The sequence below is a fragment of the Eschrichtius robustus genome, chromosome 7 (assembly GCF_028021215.1).
Source record: "Eschrichtius robustus isolate mEscRob2 chromosome 7, mEscRob2.pri, whole genome shotgun sequence".
Classification (NCBI taxonomy): domain Eukaryota; kingdom Metazoa; phylum Chordata; class Mammalia; order Artiodactyla; family Eschrichtiidae; genus Eschrichtius; species Eschrichtius robustus.
This window is the reverse complement of record NC_090830.1, coordinates 134318053-134338318: the sequence shown is the minus strand read 5'-3', so window position 1 is coordinate 134338318 and position 20266 is coordinate 134318053. Positions and strand designations below refer to the sequence as shown.

Here is a 20266-nt window from a genome sequence, read left to right as displayed (position 1 = left end):
GGTACCCTGATCTCGGACTTGCAGCCTCCAGAACTGTGAGAAAGTACATCTCTGTTGTTTAAGGCACGCAGTCTATGGTATCTTGTTATGGCTGCCCAAGCAGATTAAGGCAACAGATTACCAAGAGATTACCAAGAGATTACTACCAGATTACCAAGCCTGTAGGGTGTCTGTGCATGAGAAAGGGCCAGGGGAGGGGGGAGACTACGTGGTGTTTACTGTTAGTTTCATCCACTGGGCTTTCCCATGCAAAAGACGTTGTGTATTTTTTCACTGCTATTTCCCCAGTGCATGAAATAGCGCCTGCTATATGTTAGGGACTCAAATATTTGTTCTAGATGGGGAGATGCCAACAAACAAGTCCTTTCAGGGACTTCCGTGGTGGTCCAGTGTGTAAGACTCCGTGCTCCCAATGGGGGGCCCAGGTTCAATCCCTGGTCGGGGAACTAGATCCCGCATGCATGCCACAACTAAGAGTTTCCATGCCACATCTAAGGAGCTGGTGAGCCGCAACTAAGACCTGGTGCAGCCAAAATAAAAAAATAATTTTTTTTTAAGTCCTTTCAGATAACAAAGAAAACAAAAATTGGTGGCTTGTTAAAGCGTGATGATGGGAACAGGGACCACCCAGCTGGATGGTTGGAAAAGGTCTCTCTGAGAAGGTGGATGACGTAGGAACCAAGATGTAAACCCTCCAGGAAAAGAGATGGCCAAATACGGAAGCCCCAAAGTGGGACCGGCCTGCCTTGCTTGGAGACTGGAAGCCAGTGTGGCTGGTGAGTGGTAGGCAGTGAGAGCTCCAAGGTGGGCAGGTGCCAGATCAGGAAGAGACAGATGAGGAGTCTGGACTGAAAAAATGGATTTGTGATGAATTTTTCAAGATGCAAGCTGAACACAGCACGGAAACACAGAGTTTCAGGGCTAGAAAATACCTTTAAAATTATAGATCCCAGATTCTCTTTTTGGAGATGAAAGGACAGAGGTTGAAGAACATACATCTGCCCACCTTGAGTCAGGGGCTCAAAATATTTGCTATAGGACTTCACTGCCTGAGATACCATGTCTCATTAGTCTTTGCGTTCCTGGTGTCCATCGGGATCTGGCACACATTAGGTGCTCAATAAATGCTAGCTAATTAGCTGGGTGAATGATTGACCAACCAAAGCTAAAGGGAGGGATAAAAGCAAAAAATATGTACTTCTAGGAATTGAAAGAATAACTTTGTGAAAGGGTTCTTAAAAACATAAAACTCAGTGTTCAGTTGAGAAGGAAGAGATCCTTTAAGTTTGGGCTGACTTGAAAAAAATTAAAACACATCTCTCTGAAAGCAGCTGCAGTTCAGGACACGTGACCATATCTGCCAACAGAAGGCTTCCCCTGACCCTACTCTTAAGTAGCACACAATTTAAAAGTGCACCTTTTATTAATACTCTGCATCTTCACATAGGGAATGGACTGCATTTGTTACATCCTCATTAGCAGCCATTATGAGGCAGACAACAAATTTACACAACGTCAGAGGCCACAGAAGAAAGCCACATGCCCCAGAGGGCGGGCAGCGCTGGCCGACCCAACCAGCCCCCTACAAACAAGGGAAACTCAGCTCCTGGCAGGCCGGCCCCAGAAGCCACTCATCTGCCCGCATCCACGTAAAACATCGGCTGATGTGTCTGGAACGGCTACCAAGTTGCAGAAGAGCGTTAGACGTTCACACCAGCGCCAAACTTCCCAACCCCAAGGACAGACCGCAGTACGAGAAATCCCCTCACTTTCTTCCACTAGGGGTAAAGAGCGCGCGTTTTGCCTGGGGCGGCGGCAAGGGCGTGCAGTGTGGCCTTCCTCCCATTTCTGACCCAGAGCATCTGCAGACGAGGCCGCAGCAGGGGCCCCGGTGGCCCCCATCCCTCCGGCAGCGGACAGCTCGGGACTTCGTCAGCATCGCACTTGCAATGCTCGACACGTTCCCCAAACCCCACCAGCTGTGGCCGGGGAGACTTCATTAATTACGCAAATGTGTCGCAGGAGCCGGGTGATAGCATCTTGTCTATAATGAGTACTTAAAACTGACAAGAAAAGCAAGGATTTTGAAAATTAAAATGCTACCAAAGAGATCCCTCTGCCCCGGTGTAATCTATTAATTAGAGAGAATGAGCTTGTTCTAAAGAGGGAGCGTGCTTCTGAGACAAGTCCCCTGTGCATTCTACAACTTTGCCCTTGCCCTGCAACAGGGCTCCCCACCCTCTCCTCCCCTGAAGCCCATTCCCACCCCCGGCAACTTCCGGTGTGCAGGGCGCTGGGCCCACCATACCTTCTGGGACTTGGCTGAGGACATACCTGCCCCCAATTCCCCCAATCACCCACCTGACCCTGCTCACCCCGCACCTCTGTCTAATGCACGCGACGCTCCCAGGCCGCTGTTCGGCACTTGGCTCTTGCGAGCCGATCTCAAGCCTCGACCCAACCTAAGTCTGGCAAGAGGAGAGCGCTCTCTGTGAGTTGCGTATACAGCAGGTGCTAAACAAAGACCAAATGACGGCAGTGGCCTCGGTGCTCCCCAAAGGCAGGGGAGACACAAGGACTGGGGTGGAAACCAGAGCTCTTCCACTGACCATTAGGTGACTTTGGGCCACTGAGGTGGGGTCTCTGAGGCTCAGTTTCCTCATTTGTAATGTAGGAAGCACCAGTGAACCACCACATGGCATCGTGGTGAGGACTCATCTAAATAACGTGGTAAAAATACGTGCGCCAGGAGAGAGTAAGAGCACGACGAACACGTACGAAGAGGCATTCGCATCCGTCGAACACCTTATCCATCCACGTTTCAGCCGTCCAGGAGTGCCATGCACAGTCAGCAGACCCCAGCCCACTGCCTGGCGGCCTGGATTTGGCCCGAAATGGGGCGGGCCCTGCTCTCCAAGCTGCCCAGAGTTCACACCCTGCGCCTCCCACACTGCTTGGGCCCCGACCCCTTCTCAGCTGACCCCTTAAGCACTGGGACAAGGGGAGGGGTGGAATGACGCTCCAGAGCGCTCCCACCCCTCCCCCCCCGCACCCTCCACACGCCCCCTCACCACGAGGGACCCCGCGCTGCTCTAGACCCCTTGGCTTCGCCACCTCCCGGCCTCACCCCACGCAAGCACATCTTTGGGCTGATATTCACACTTTGCACACACCAGCCCTGTAGTCCTCGAGCCTCTTCAACCCCTCAGAGCTTCCCACTGGTCCCACACGGGGGTCTACACACCCCCAACTTCACGCCTCTGCTCACGTGTTCACCCTCCCGGCTGCTCTCCTGCACCCTTGCCTCTGCGGGCTCCATGCCCTGGGGAGGGCACAGGTCAGGCAGGCCCCCAGAAACAGTAAGGAGGGTGGACACACCATCACAGCAGCGGTGGTCCTGTGGAGCCCTATCCTACGCCTGGCATCGTGCTGAGGGGTCGGCAGCCCCCATGCATTCCCCTCCTCAGGCTGAAACATCTGTGAAGACACACAGAGCCAGGGCTGAAGTCCCCCAACCGCAGGGCTCTGGCCCCCACAGGCTGGTGGGTGACAAACGCGCCCGCCCAGACCCCCGTTCCCTCGATGCCACTGCACACACGACCCGGCATCACTGATTTTCTCGAACCTTAGCCACTGCCAGATGGATACAGACCATGAAGGGCAGGGGGCGTACCTTCCCCTTGTGATATCGTACTTAGTGTCTAGCACAGGGTGACGTCCTTAGCAGACAATGAATTCAACACAGGCAATGAGACAAACTTCAATCATCGATAATAAATCCTCCTGGAAGGTGAGTGATTCGAACTTCTTTCCTCACAAAGTCTTGGCATCGCGGCCAAGGCTACACCAACGTGGATGAGAAAAGGTATGCCAGAGCTCCAGGCACCAGCAGCTGCCAGCAGAGCCAGAGGTTTTCAATGCCAATGCAAGAGCATTAAGGGCAATTTTTGAAATCTAGGTTATTATATCTCAGTGACTCTTCTGATGGAGGGGGCAGTATTACAAGCCAAAGGGGAAAGAGGAAACCCAAGGGGAGAGTAGAAAGGAGCAGCAACTCATCAGACAAATTCGAGAAGAAACCAAAGATCTCCTGGGATCAACTCAATCAGAGTGGACGGCGCTTCACAGCAGCAGGTTCACGTGGGCACCGAGCTGACGTGTCAAGACCTCACTCTGTTACGGTAGCCACATTCTAGAACAATCTGGAGTTAAGTGCATGATAAACACGGGATAACGGAGCGTGTGGTTACTCACAGTCCTGGGACGATCTGTGTCGGAAGGTAAACCGTAGGTGACTGCGGTTCACGTCCTCGATGGGGATGGCCACCTGCAGGATAAAGAGGGAAGCTAAGCATCTTCTCCCTCGACCAGCTCTACTCCCCTGGAGACATCCTGGACCACTCTACGCTCTTCTACACTGCGGGGAGAAGATACCGTACGCCTCGTCCCCTATGTGATTCTCCCAGGAGCAAATGCCTTTTGAAAATTTACACCAGATAATATTGTCCAGGATGCCAAGCAGACCGGACAATGCAGCTGAATTTTTTTTTTAAATGTGCTGATCCTCATCGTGAAGAGTCTATTTTTAAAAGTTGCCATTTTCGTTTTTAGCCCCGATTCGGAGGTGTCTATATTCCCTCTACAGTTGTAGGGACCTGCCCTCAGCTGCAGCGAGAAGGCGGTCCTTTTGTGACTTACAGTAAAAGGAAAAAGACTTACTACCTGCTGCCTTCAAGCCAAGATTGTCCCTAATCTCATAGCTAACATCTGTATTCCAAAGCCAACCGCTGGCCTGGTGTCCCAGTACCCAAGCCTGTGGTGTGTGGGCTGGTTCACCACGGTGGGCTGCGTGGGGGTATCAGCAGGTTGCATTAGGAACCTCAGAGCGCCAAGGCCAACGGAACAAGATCCATCTCTCCAGTGATGCCCTCCATGTATTATCATCTCTATTTTTTTCCATTTGGTGTAAAGACAGCATGCCACACAAAACAGACTCAAGAAGAGAAAGACGATAGCTATCTTTAAAGGACTCTGTATGTGTCTCCAGGAAAGTCCTGGTTATAGGTCCAAAAGGAGATGAGAGTAAATGTAAATTCCAAGAAACACCAGCGTGGTTTCTTAGCAACCCTAAAGGACTCTGTTGAAAGTGCCTTGGGGCCGGCGGAGGGTGCCCACTGGCGGGCAGCCCTGGGCTGGGCAGGAGGTGGGGGACTTCCTCAGGGTACAAATGAGCATTTCATAATCAACCCCATGGGAAAAGGACCATGCAAATGATACCTTAACCGTCTCAAACCAGCGCGGCTGTTTCACTTGGTAATAAATCACGGACTTGTATTCCGAAATAGCTTCATCACCAGCACCCGGGAAAATCACATGCTTTAAAAGAAGGCATAGAGAGATCGCATCAGCCCTCATAGAGCTTGAGGCTGCATCCATCTCCCCCAAACCCCCCCCCCCCGGTTTGATGATCCAGAAGGAGCGAGGGCCCTCAGGGAACACCAATAACCCCGTCGCCCACGGAACACCTCCCAGCGATGGAAAAACAGATCCGGCTGGAGCCAGCGGCCAGCAGAAAACCTTGCTCACAGACATCTAAGATCTTGATCTTGACGGCTATGGGGACGCTACTGTCCTCCATCCTTCGTACCCTTACCCCTAATAACTTCCACCCTGGACCTGCAGGAAGTTGCCTGACTGACTTGGCAGCTGGAGTAAAGGGCTACAGACCAAAAAGGGGGTGGCAGCACTCTGTCCCTTCTCTAGCCACAGACACTGACCACTCGACTCTAGGGACAGCGATACTGGTAAAGCCCAGGGGAAGGGCAGGGACACTGGGCACAGGCCACCCAGAGAGAAAGGATGCCACCCACCTCCTGGCACAGCTGAGCCTCAGGAGTACCCACAGGGCGTTGCCCTCGGCCACGTGCGCCCAGGGGAGCCCAGGCTGCAGCCACGGGCCAGAGAAGCAGCTGGCAGGGGACCCCCGCTTGGGCTCAGCCTCCAGTCCTCAGGGGAGGCCACAGCCTCTGAGCACTTCCCAGGACGCCCGCAGGCTGCTGTGACCACGCACGAGGAGGTCTTGGTAACCACCACCGAGTAAAGCACAAGGTTCAGAGGCCCAGATTCACAACCCAGTTCCACCTCTCATGAGCTCTCTGACCTTGAGCAAGGTGACTGATTTCTCTGGGGCTCAGTTTCCATCTGTCTCAAAAGATGCTAATAACAGTATCTGAACTTCTAATGTGACCATTCGCCCTCTGAGCCTCGGGTGTACACCGGCAAGTGGGACCCCAGGATAGAGTTTGGAAAAGAAGGTGGTCAGTGGGACTTCCCTGGTGGCGCAGTGGTTAAGAATCCACCTGCCAATGCAGGGGACACAGGTTCAAGCCCTGGTCCGGGAAGATCCCACATGCCGCAGAGCAACTAAGCCCGTGCGCCACAACCACTGAGCCTGCACTCTAGAGCCCGAGAGCCACAGCTACTGAAGCCCGTGCGCCTAGAGCCCGTGCTCCGCAACAAGAGAAGCCACCGCAATGAGAAGCCCACGCACCGCAGCAAAGAGTAGCCCCCGCTCGCCACAACTAGAGAAAACCCGCACGCAGCAACGAACGCCCAAGGCAGCCAAAAATAAATAAATAAATAAAAAGAAGGTGGTCAGGACCCCCAGGGTCGTCCTGAGACAGGCCGGCTGCTGGGACCTGGTAGAAACCAGCCCTCTTGGACAAGGGAAGAAAAGGAAGAAAAAGCAAACGCTCTCCCCCAGAAATGAGATTGTGGCTTTTGGCATCCTGCAGCAGAGCCAAGGTGCACACTTGGGAAGTAAAACTTAAACACTACAGGTTCAACTTTGCAACAATCAATACCTCCAGTCGTTTTCCATCTTCATCGTAAACAGACACTGTAACCTCAACATTCTTTGCCGTCGTTTTGCTTCCTTTATCAAAATCTCCTTGAACTAATGTTACGTAGATATCGTTTCGGACATCACCTGGGGGGAAAAAAATTACACCTTTAAAACCAATCCATTATTCACAGTGTAACTGTGAATTTTGCCATTCCTAGCAGAGTATCATAAATACTGTATTAGATGATTATGAAATATTTTCTACAAAATAGTGTCCGCATTTAACAGCATGACAAAGGCAATTTTCATCATCACCGTAAGACTTGCAAGAAAGAGGAAAATGTCAGGGCCCCTAATTATCTGCTTGGTGCTTCACGTGGGCAGAGGAGCTCTTACACTCCGTGGGCAGCCCATGCCCGGGGCAGCTCGAATGCTGCCAGTGGGTTTGCGCAGACGTTAGACACCCCCAACCCCCAGCATCCCTGGCCCATTGCAACCCACATTGCCACCCCTTGTTAGGGCACGGCTGCGGTCATCTGAGTCTCAGTAGCCAAGGAATATCCCAACCCCCACTGGCGCACCAAGGATAACCAGCAACGCTGGCCTCCTTTCCGTTCCACTAAGGAGTTGAACAAAAACAGTATTTGAACCACAAGCCAATGTCCTGAGTTGACCCTTAGGATCAGGGACTAGGGATGGGTCAAGAGAGAAACTTTCTGCAAAGAATCCTCTCTCCTCCTGGCAGGCAGCTGTCAAGATCCTGAACGGGGACACAGGGAGCAAAGACTCATACATTTTTAAAGGAGATGGGCCTTAAACTGTGCCCAAAAAAAATACAACCGCACACACACACGCAACAAATGAGCTCAAGACGCTTCCTCCTCCTGAGAATACACAAAGCCCCTGGTAATGGTCCGACTGGGAAAACTTTGCAAGCTTCGTTAGCAACATGATTTAGAGGAAGCATCACTACGCTCTGACGGCTGCTCTGCTGTCTGTCTGGCTGCCTCAACAATGTGGCCAGGAGCAGCAAATGACCTGCTCTGGGCAAAGAACAAGGATCCCTGAAGAGAAAAAATCCCCTTGGTTTCTTGTTTTTCTTTTGCTTTCTAGATTGCTCTATTCTGGCTTTTAATGTATCCAACTATTACATTAAGCTTTCATTTAAAAGCCATTATTGTAATAATCCCAGCGGGTTGCTACCACTGCCATAGTAGCTGCTGGAAAAGAAGCAGGGCTGTGATCGCTGATAGCGGCCACGGAGAAGTTAAGAAGGATGGCGCACAGGGCTGGGGGCAGGAGGCAAGGCAGCCGGTCCAGGACCTGCCGCTAATTAGCTGTGTAACCAACCTCAGACCAGTCACTTAACCTCCCAAGCCACTCACCACTAAACGGCCTTATCGATAAAGCAGGGTAGTCTGTACAAGCACTCCGCCTGAAAATTCTATCAAAGCGCCAACGCCATAATCAAAAAGGGCCACAGCAGCTTCATACGGGCCTCATCAGCCAGAGAAGCAGCATGTGCTGGGCAGGGAGGTGGTTGAACCTCAGGGTCCCCTTCTCCTATGGGCCTAGGGATCCTGACTCCAGCCCAGAAGTAAGACCCCATTTATAGGAGGTCAATACGCCCCGATGGGCACTCACAAGAGGGTCTCAGCGAATGCCTCCCGGGCTACAAGGTTCTCATTCTGGGGAGGAAAGAGGCTGGAAGCAGACACAGGTGGCCCATCCAAGCCTCCAGCCGCCTTCCCAGCTCAGGCAACAACTCTGCTTCCCCACCAGGATCCTTTAGAAGGACCCAGGGATTCCCAGTGGGTCATGAGAAGGCAGGAGAGCCAGCAACAACAGTGACATGGCCAGCTCTCCCACTGTGCAGAGGAGATGCACGTCTCCATAAACATGCGTATACAAGAAGGCACAGCTTCTGCGAGGCTGAAGGCGGGGGTCTGAGTGAGCCCCCCCAGAAGGGTAAGATGCGGTGCTCACAGCCTCTCAGTGGTCACTCAGCCACAGAGGATGTGGGGGACGCACTCAAGCCGCGCTTGCTCACTGTGGGAAGCCCAGCCCCAGACTTAGGACACGGAACAAGACAGAACAATGGTCAGCGGCATAGTTTTCCCATGCATCAATCATGAGATTATCTTAGAGGTTTAGACTTACTTTTTAAGTCTATCAATTGTAAGGGAGGCACAAGCAGTGTGAACTAGAAGTTTCCCAGGTTTCCCTTTGCACACGAGGGCCTCCTAAGGTCACCCAAGATAAATGCATGATGTCAATGACGTTATCCTCATCTATAAATCTGCACCTCGAATCCAAATGCAAACAATATGTCCACTCGGAAGTCCAAGTTAATTAGCTGCATATAGAACAGACTTGACTTGACTCAGACAAGCAATAGGTGTTCCATCGTTTCTTAACTTGCTGAGTGTCATGCTTACCTCCTCTACAGGTGAGACTGGCAAACATTCAATCTAGCTGATGTTAGATGTCTTTCCTATCGTTTTAACAGACAGAGTAGACAATGACCCACAACAGCCCTGAAAGGCAGAGGGAGGAGAAAGAACAGGTCCCTAAAATGCCCTAAAATAAACAAAGCAATAACTTTGAGGCACACTGAGTGACCAGCTCTCCCTGTGAACCTACAGCAAAGCCCTGTACCAGGAGGCTACAGGGAAGCACCGACCATGGGGTGGTTTGGCCCCGTTTCCCCTGCTCGTTAGCCGTGTGACTTCAGGCTGTGGCTTAATCTTGATGGGAATTAGTTCAACACCAATCTGTAGGCTTCCAAGATCCTTATATGGAATCAAGCTAGATTATTAACGGGAGCAGTATTTGCAAACCAAAAAGTATCCCACGGACATCAAGGATAAAGATTCATGCTTCCCAAGATCTCGTGAGAATCAAACCAGATGATTAATATGAATGTCATTTGGAAACTGAAGGCATATGTAAATATCAGAGATTAACCTTAACATGGGCTCTCATTATCAGTTTAATAAGTGTAAAACCCATGGTTGGGTTGGGGCGATACTAGTGTGACAACTAATACACACTGAGCGGGTACCAGGTGTAAACATTCACAGGCTTCATCCAGGGAACCTGTGCATTCGCCCTACAGCAGCCTTTGTGTTGGGCTGTCACTTTCTGCTCCTCCTTCCTTCTTTTGATCAGATGTCTATCCAGACATGTGTAGTGCGTCCCTGTCTCCCTCACACAACGCTTGCAGCTGGGGGGAGCTGACCCCTTCCAGAGGTCCCTGTGGCCGACGTGCATGTGTCACTACCATTGCCATCCAGGGTCCCCAGGGGACCTGAGCAGTCCAGGCCAGATGACGCTCGGCCTGCTTGTTTGGAAACACTGGGTGGAAAGCATGTCGTCTTCTTCAGGACACTGGGATTTGGGAAGAAGATGGGCGCCAGCAGGACCTGTCCCCAGAGGATAAAGTCAATACGCAAAGGAGACAGCTCAGCAGAGGGGGCTGCAGAGAACCGGAGTCAGTGGTCCAGGCTGACCTGGCAGCAGGCTCTGTCTCTTTTCCTCATTCACATGACCGACAAATATCCTCAGGGTGCGGCCATTTGAGCTGGCCTTGTGTTTTCTGTCGCTTACACCCTAAAGCATCCTAACTCCAACCAGATCTATAGGTAGGAATTATTATTATTCTCGTTCTTCAGAGGAGGAAACCACAGCTAAGAGAGATCGGGTAACTTGCCCAGGGCCAGGGAGGGGCAGAAATGAAATTCATACCAAAGGGTGGGATGCCTGCACTCTCACTTCTGGGGCCAGTGGACGGGGTTCAAGGCTGTGGACCACTGTGGTGAAGAGACATTTAAATCATAACCTACCAAAGAGGGTATATTTACCCAAATTGTGCTCCCTTCATTTTGAACACATTCTGGATAATTCAAATGCTGTTAGAGGATCATAAGACGGGCCCAGGACCATCATCGTGAACGTACATTATTATCGTAAAGGAGTCGCCTTAGTCCTACCCAACCATCATAATCAATCCATTCCTCAGAGCCTAAAAGTCAGTTCTGCACGGCTCTCCAAACGGCCCCCTGTCTGATCACCCTCTATCACATTATTAAGTATCACCCGACCAAACGCACTCACTCCTTCAGCCAGGGTGAGTGGGATGTCACACGCCCGTTCTTCCGTTCCAGACACTGTGGGGCAGAAGGCAAATCGCAGGCATCCTGATTAAGGACAACAGCAGAACACGGAACGGCAGTGCGTTTGATTACGATCATGACGGCGTTTTGCCCAGCTGGCGACAGAAACCATCTCGAGGCCTCAGAGCTGGGTCTCTGGCCGATGCTGCTTCGTCTGCTTACCCCTGTTCCTGTATCACCAGGAGTCGCTCCACGCCAGCCCTCCAGGGTTATTATAACCAAGAGAAACCTCGTCCCCTAGGCCTGACCCCGGGTGCTCGGCTGTCACGCTGGCCGCAGCTCCTGCCTGCAGGAACGACCCATCGCCACGCTGGGCTTTACACCCTCGACCCTCTGCTTCCCTGAGCTCCTACCTAAATGTCGCTCTTTGCGGCCAGCTACATAAACCCTCCCGATGCCGGCCACATCCACCCCACGCTCAGAGGGGCCAAAGGATTCATCCATTCTTACCAGGCATGATTATCTCCGGAAACCCCGTTTTCCGAGCCACTGCTGTGGTCCTGTCCACCAAATGAGGAAATTCTTTTCTAATCTGATGGATATCTCCAGGAAGTAATTTCAATGTTACCCACAAACCTAGAAAAGCAATGGATGCATGAGTCAGTTTATCTTGTACATCTTTATATCTTGTACATTTTTAGAAGTTTTCATGAAATCAATTTCAATGAATGAGCAGCTTTTAATTCACAACGCAATGCCTTAAGAGGAAGTGTGGGTGGACGAGAAAGACAGGAGCGGGACCAGGGAAAAGGTGCCTGGCACAGATGCCTGCATCTGATGAGCTGGGATGCAAATCCCACACTGGAGGAGCCTAAGGGCGTAAGAGCAGTTACATGCTGCCTCTGCCTGGGACTGATGACTCTTCTGAGTTGATATACATTGAAGATGAATCAGAAGGTGGCATTTTTCTGGAAGGGGATTGAGAAGGCTATCATTTTCCATTCTCCCAAGAAGGATGACAGCGGGAGAGGATTCAGGAGGTAAATTCCCAGCTTCACAAACCCACGAAAGTGTCCAGTTGCTCAGCGGCACCCGTGCTCCCGGGAAGGGGAGCCCCAGAGCACAGGGCTGGGGACCACCAGCGGGCCACCCACACGACTGGGACAGCGGCAGTCAGGGCAGCCCCGTCCCTCTGTTTCACAATGTCACAGCAAAGGAGCAACTAATGCTCTGGCCACCACTCAGCTCCTTTCTCCAAGGGGGAAAATGAAGGCTTTCAAACCCTCTAAAAGAGATGCGAGGATGCCCGAGAGAGAAAGCACGGTGTACCTGGGAGGCGTGTGTGCCCTGCCCTCTCCCCCTCCCTCCACAAAGCTGACGCATTTTGTAGAAAATGCTCCAGTAGCAGCAATCAAACAATAAGAGGGAAGAAAGCCAACACTTAACAAAGTCAAAGGCAGGACACAAAGCAGTCGCTTGGCTCTGACAGTGTTTTCAAGGACATGCTTTCCTAGGGAGGGAGGGGTGTCACTATCAGTTGACAGGTCGGGGTCTCCATCCTTGAGACTTCTGGGGCCTGGCCTGCTTGCTCTCCTCTCACTCAGCTCTGCGGGACCCCACCTGCCCATCAGATCGTAACAGTACCTGTCCTCACTCACATGACTATTGTGTGTGTGCCCACGTGTGTATGTGTCTGTCTGTCCAGCTGTCCCTCCTCTAGATGCATGCTTCCGGGGACCACTCACCACTGTTTAGCTCAGCACCCTGCACTCAGTAGAAGAAAATGGGAAAAACACAGACCTTGTTCACAAACAACTTTCATTCTAACTGGACCTGGAAGACAGCTGATGGGGACACACAAGGAACACATCTGAGGCTGTTTCTGCTGCGAGCGGCTCTGTTGAATTAAACCTCACGCCTCACTCCCTCCCCCTCCCCCCTCCCTCTCTCCCTCTCCCCCGTCCAGACCCCTCATCTCCCAGCAGCTGGCCTGTCCTCTGCAAAGATTTACACAACTTGTCGTTGAGAAAGTCGACGGTCACTGATGCCATTTTATTCTTTACCAGCTGGTGAAAGCCCTCTCCTCTTGCCAACTAGACTGTCCCTCTGATTTATTCAAAAGTACCTAATGTGCACCCACTGAGTGCCAGACACACACAGGGCACTGCAGACACAGGGCAAAGACTCACTACACCACTGCCAGGGGCTCACTTCTATTCCATGAGCCAAACACCAAGGGTGTCTCTCTGTGAAATACGTGCCTATGAAGAGCTTTCTAAAGCACACGTGGAGACTGTGCTCCTGGGCGTCACAGAGGCTCCCCTGAGGAAGGAACGTTGTGCTGAGATCTGAGGGGGGAGGAGACGCTAAATAAGGAGGTTCCAGGCTGCAGCCCCGAGATGCAGGGGGAAGAGGCATGGGATGCGGCTGGGAAAGCAGCACCGACCTGACCCCTGGGCCTGTCGGCTGTGGCAGGAGCTATGGTCCCCACCAAAGGGCCCGGAGGAGGAGTCCGACCAGAGTCTGACCTGACAGGACTCAGGTGGCCGCATGGGACTGGGCAGCCGGGAATTCAGAGCGAGGCAAGGACCCCAGTGAAGAGACCACTGCCGGAGCCCGGGCGGACACTGGGAGGGCTTCAGCACCGGGGGCAGGGGTGCTGCGAGCAGCGTGGGGGTCACATCAGAAGTGAAGGAAGGAGCGGTGGAGGGGGAGTGAGGAGCCCGGGCGGACACTGGGAGGGCTTCAGCACCGGGGGCAGGGGTGCTGCGAGCAGCATGAGGGTCACATCAGAAGTGGAGGGAGGAGGGGTGGAGGGGGAGTGGCTCTCAGAGATGGCGACAGTCCTGGGCATGACCAACAGCAGGTGCTGGCATACCCTGCATCCCAGTGGAGACGTCCTGAGGGGTCAGAGCACAGAGGGAGGAGAGAAAGAAGATGCCCGCCCTGTGCCCAGGAGAGCTGCTGGCGTTGAGAGTCCGCACAGGGAAAGAGAAGTCGGCCAGAGACAGGGGAAAGCAGAGGGCGGAGAAAAAGGAAAACCAGGAGCGGGTGGCATCAGTGTGGCCGACGGCACAAAATGCAGCCCAAGGAAAGGCGAGTGTCTGCAGCACTGGGCAAGCAGCGTGGGCCTCAGCAGGAGCCCTCCTGGGGGAGGAGAGGGGCCAACGCTGCTGGGAGAAGGACAGGGAAGTTACAGGAGACGAAGGGCGGACAGCAGGCGAAAGACTCCACTGAGAGATCAACAGTGGAGTCAAGAGATAGTCAATACACAGAGACAGAGGGAGAATTTTTTGTTCGTTTCCTTTTCTTTTCTTTCCTTCTATATTTTTCCCCTTTCTTTCTTTTTAAGATATAACATTCCCAATTGTGAGAGGGAAAGTTGAAGAAGTAGGAGAGAAGCATAACCAATAAAAAGAGGTCTCTAAAGAGTCATCAGGGGGTAGCACCCCAGCAGGGACACGTGTATCGTTGCTCAGGATGTGCACTGCACAAGGCAACCAGCAAAGAAAGGCAAGTGGGAGCTAAATCCAGCCTGCACTCTGCTCACCAAGCTGTGCGTCCCGGCAGCAATGCATCTCCCCACTCACCCCGAGGACAGACCATCTCCTTCTAATTCACACAAAAGCACCACAAGCGGGACTTCCCTGGTGGCGCAGTGGTTAAGAATCCGCCCGCCAATGCAGGGGACATGGGTTCGAGCCCTGGTCCGGGAAGATCCCACATGCCGCGGAGCAACTGAGCCCGTGCGCCACAACTACTGAGCCTGCCCTCCAAAGCCTGAGAGTCACAACTACTGAAGCCCGTGCACCCAGAGCCCATGCTCCGCAACAGGAGAAGCCACAGCAATGAGAAGCCCGCAACGAAGAGTAGCCCCCACTCGCCACAACTAGAGAAAGCCTGCGTGCAGCAACAACGCAGCCAAAAATAAATAAATGAATAAATAAATAAATTTACATTAAAAAAAAAAAAAAAAGCACCACAAGCTGGCACAGCTCCAGACCTGTAGGATGAGTGAACAGACGGACCCTTGGAGTGCCGGGCACCTAACCCCTGGCTCTGTCCTCCAGGAGAGCAGACCAGGGAAAAGGGACGCTCACAGAAGTGCAAGGGGAATGATCACTGCACATGACACTTGGCATGAACCTGGTCCCTGCTGGGGACACCAGGACGCAGCTAAATCTTAGGAGTCTGAGTCCCGAAACCTCCCAAAGGAAGGAATATCTCCAGAATAAATCTAACTCGAAGACACTTCTCAAGGACTTGCAGGAGAGGGTAAAAGTAAAGATGTCTTTCCAACACCTTTTCTTTCTCACAAGTACCAGCTTGCTCAACTAGCTGATGAACCAGTAACTTGGTGACACAACTTGTTATAACACAATTTAAACACAGAGATTAAATTTGCCCAGTTACGTTGGGTTTAAAAAACACCTTCCTCAGAGGAGGAAATGAGGCCAATTTTCAAAGGAAAAGTGCTTTTTAGGTTGACTTTTGCTAAACCAGAGTAACTAAACACAAAAGGGATTAGCATATCCTATATTTCAAACAACAGGAGCAGATGTCTGGGGGTGTATAAGGACTCACCGTCCACATAAAATACCCAGCGCCTCTGGGTTCAGGGTTCAGAATAATTTGGGCTAAATATAAAAGATGTCCATTGCAACAAGTAAACATGTAGATGTTAACCTAAACTAGGCCAAAGCCCGGAGACCAGTTCAGAAGGGACAGGCCATGTCCCTCCAAGTCCCTTCCACAGCTCTATGCACTTGACTCTGTGACTTGATGGGTCACCATGGATGGAAACATGGGGCTCCACCGGGCAAAACCCCGCAAACCTAGCAGCTCGCTCCGTGCTGCATTCACTGGGCCCCGGGCCTCTCAGCTCTCCCTGGAATGCACTGAAATAGGCCTGAGAGTGAGCCCTGGCGAAAGGTCACTCCATCACTTCCGGTTCAAGGTCAACCCGAGCCAGTGATGTGGCCCAAGGGCATTTTGGTTCAGGAAGGCACCAACCGTCCCTCTGAAAACAATCAATGTTCTTGTCGCTTAGCTCTCACTGTGACCTGAAAGCACCCCTCCTCTCCCCAGAGTTCAAGGAATCGGGGTCCCCTGGCAACAGTCCATCTCTGTGACACAGATTTTGGCCACAGTACCAGTGAGACTGACAGAGGCGGGCCATGGGTCCTCTTTGTGAGCAAGTTCCTGCTGGCCGGCCACCAGTCTCCACTTGTCCTGTGTGACTCTGTAATAAAAGTGTATCAAAACTCTGATGACTTTGCAAGAGGAGCCGGGGGGCCTGGGGCCACTGCCTCAGAGCTCTGTAATCAAACAGCTTTAATTGGATCTCCCTGTGGTTTTCAATTAAAGTGCAAATTGGGAGGGCTGGTAATTTATGAGAAGAGGGGCCCTGGGTCAGCTGAAAATTGCTCTGTCTAGAGAGGCCACGATTCATTAACGTTTTGGGTTGGGGTTTTTGTTTTGTTGTTTTCCAGGGAAGGGGGGTGGTTCATACCAAAAGAAAGCCAAAAGTCCCTGCAGAGGGATAGGGGCTGTTAATTCCTCCAGGACATTCTTTAGGTTTGATTCACGCTCTCCCGTAGAACAATGGGAAATGAATCAAGATAATTGTTTCTTAAAAGTCTGGTGACATAAGGTAACTAGACAATGAAACAGGTCTATTCATCTCAGCTCTACTGAGTTTCTGGTTAAGTCTGCATCTAATCAAGGACTGAGGAATGGATAGTCCCACTGGTGCTAAAAGCAGCCTCAGGTCAGAGCAACTCAGAAGGTGACTCCCCCAACTTCCCTTCCAGCTGGAAGCGGGGCCTCAGTAAACACTTGTTTTCCGGCAGCCCTCCTGGCCAGCCGAGTGCCAGCTGTCACCAGCCCATGGTGATTGATTCATTGCCTCTGCCAACAGAGGGTCAGCCGCTGAGAAACTTGTCAGCGTGGGATTAAAAACGATGACTGCAGGCTGGGGAGCAGGGGAGGAGAAATCCCCTCGATTACAAAACTGAAGGGGAACCAGTCTGCGAAATGGAGCCACTTTCTCAGGGGGACGGGGTGCAGGAGCCCCGGAAAACAAGGTGGCAGTGATTAGTTCACAACCCGAGTGAGAAAAAACCAGCGAGAAGAAGAGCACGTGGGGAGGCGGGTGATGCTGAATGTCTCTCTGTGTCTCTAAACAGCAAGGTGGAATCACAGGCAGTGGACAGTTATTTCATTCTCTTGTGAAGTCATTCAAGTGTTCTGAACAGAGGAGGTGGCTGGAGAAGTCTGAGGAAAGCAAACAGAGGAGCTGCTTCCAGTCCTATCAACTCTGGGCTCTTTCCAACAATTTCATTGTATCCTAGTCAGTTTTCTCCTCCCATCCAGGAGCTTGGCTCTCAGCAATGCTTACAAAGATGATCAGCAAGAAAACCCTCATAGGCTGTACATCAGGGACAATGAGTACACCATTACCCAACACTGCCACCATCATCATTATCAGCATCAGCATCAGCAGAACCATCAGTATCATTGTTATCATCATCGTCATCGTCATCATCATCAGTATCATCATCACCATCATTGTCATTATCATATCAATATCACCATCATCAATATTATCATCACCATTATCATCATCATGTCATTATCACCATCATCATCATCACCATCATCATCATTGTTGTCATTTTCATCATCATCAATATCATCATCATCACCATCATCAGTATCATCATCACCATCATTGTCATCATCATATCAATATCACCATCATCAATATTATCATCACCATTATCATCATCATCATGTCATTATCACCATCATCATCATCACCATCATGATCATTGTTGTCATTTTCATCATCATCAGTATCATCATCACCATCATTGTCATCATCATATCAATATCACCAGCATCAATATTATCATCACCATTATCATCATCATCATGTCATTATCACCATCATCACCATCATCATCATTATCAGCATCAGCATCAGCAGAACCATCAGTATCACTGTTATCATCATCATCGTCATCATCATCAGTATCATCATCACGATCACTGTCATTATCATCGTATCAATATCACCATCATCAATATTATCATCACCATTATCATCACCATTATCATCATCATCATGTCATCATCACCATCATCATCACCATCATCACCATTATCATCATCATTGTTGTCATTTTCATCATCAATATCATCATCATCATCATCAAACTAAAATTCAAACCACAGCATGTTCCCAAGTTCATGTAAATGGACTCTTATAGAAACAAAACCATAGAATACATACCCTGGCCCTTGTGGTTGACTTCTTTGGCAGCAATGACTTTGTTTATAACAGTCTGAAGGAAGTCATTCTCCCCCGCCACCCTGGGTGAAAAACGGGATGACATGTTCAGCGGCTTGTGTCGAATGGCGTCGTCCAACGCGAGCCTGGAGGGCACGGGACGACCAAGACCACAGGAGACAAAGGGGCACAGGGACCCAGAGGTCACGGTAACAAGGGAACACAAGAGATCATCATCACCGAGTGCGAGAGAGAGTCATCACAAGTCAATGCACGACAAAGGACAGGATAGGTGACAAGAGACACAGGGAAGAGCATTGATCAGGAAAATGCTGAACCACACGAGAGAAGTAAAGCAAACGAGGTCGACCCTATCCCCAGGAAATAGAGGTGAACCAGAGCCCCACTCCATGTCTATCAGACAATTTACAAAAAGGGAACTTATCTGAAAATAACATGGTCGAACAGCATTTAATCCCAAGGAATGTTTATGACCATTTCTTCTTTTTCATTAATTCTTGACCATATAGCATAGGTCAAGGGGTGGGTGCTTTGAAGGGAAAAGCAAAATCAAGACAAAAAAAACAAAAGATCCCTCGGACCTAACTGCTTGGGAAGCTTGGGTAGCAACCACTCTGCTCCATCAGACTGTGTACTCAACGTAGCGTAAAATAACTAAATGTGAAAAGAATGGCATAATCTTCAGAGAACACAACTACAATGCCTGAAGAGTAAAACTGTGACACAATTATGAATGTAAATCATCAATGTTTTGGGGACTCATGGATCAGGAGCTTTTAATAGAAGCTGCACTAGGACTGAGAAAATAAAAACAAACAGGCGACATGGGCAAAGGGAAATACCATGTAGCACAGCAAAGCACAATATGCAATAAGCAAGAAAATATATGTCATGTATATAATGTTTAAAATTATTTCTAGAAACTAGGACAAGTGCTATTTATCACTTGAGCCCACATTACTCAAGAAAGCTGAGGGCTGTTTTCATTTACTTCACCAAGTTAAAAAAGACAGAGAGAGAGAGAAGCGTACCCTATGCTTCCTTCCCTAAAATTTATCCTGTGGTATAATAAATCAGTTTTAATGGAGCAAAAAATGGGTTTCATTAGCATGGCATTTCCCAAGGAACTACTTTCATTGCTTATTTTGCTATTAAAATCATGCTTCTCTTTTGTTTCTAACACTGAACATACGAATCTGTATATCAGTCTTCCTTTAATGGAGCAAGAAGTCACAAATTACAGTAAGAATTGAGCATGTAATAATATTTTTTAAAGTGGACATTTCACTACAAGAGAGAAAAAGATGGCAGCAAGATGCCACCTCAAGTAGGTCATAGCACGTCCCGGTGAAACTGAGATTAGTGAGTCTAAAACTAAACCCCCTCACTTTTCAAACCATAACCCAAGTTTTTTTTTCCCTTGACTTTTCCCAGAAGACACTAGTAGGCAACAGGTAATTTCAATGCAGTGGTGCATTTGGGCATCAAGAAACTCTGAGGTCTAATGAATAAAACGGCATTCAAAACATCACTGGGCTGCATTGTTTTTCTCATGGGCAACTTAATATTACCGTTTTATAATGGTGTATTTTAGTTATTACCTCAATACCTGCCCATGTTCCAAGATTATGTTCTCCTTGTTTACTAAAGAAACTTCCAGATTCTGCAGAATGGAGTTCCCTTTGTAACTTTCTTCACCAGGTATGATTCCAAATTATCACGTTCCAACAGAACGTTCTATGATGACGGGAATGTTCTCTACCTGCACTGACCAATCTGGTAGCCACTAGCCACCTGTGGTACTGAAGACTTTAAATGGAACTAGTGTGACGGACACACTAAATATTTAATTTTAGTTAATTTTCATGAATTGAAATGGCCACACGTGGCTAGTGGTTACAGTGTTGGACAGAAGAATAAATCTAAAGCAATGAAGCCACAAAAAACCTTCGCCTCCAGGTGTGTAGTGAGATACGTAAAAGTGAACCCCAA

General features: G+C 50.1%; 1 protein-coding gene across 2 annotated transcripts in view; it reads right to left on the bottom strand.

Moving 5' to 3' along the window:
- The window catches only part of DOCK1 (dedicator of cytokinesis 1), a 525198-nt gene that overhangs the window by 421475 nt on the left and 83457 nt on the right, over nt 1-20266 (bottom strand). Inside the window, exons 12-16 of one of the 2 annotated variants that reach the window (XM_068548757.1) lie at nt 18257-18399; nt 11470-11595; nt 6864-6988; nt 5278-5376; nt 4255-4327 (exon numbers count right to left, since the gene is read on the bottom strand). In XM_068548757.1, coding sequence (XP_068404858.1) covers nt 4255-4327; nt 5278-5376; nt 6864-6988; nt 11470-11595; nt 18257-18399 — 566 coding nt within the window. The remainder of the gene's footprint in view (nt 1-4254; nt 4328-5277; nt 5377-6863; nt 6989-11469; nt 11596-18256; nt 18400-20266) is intronic. The other variant, XM_068548758.1, reaches the window with a different exon arrangement.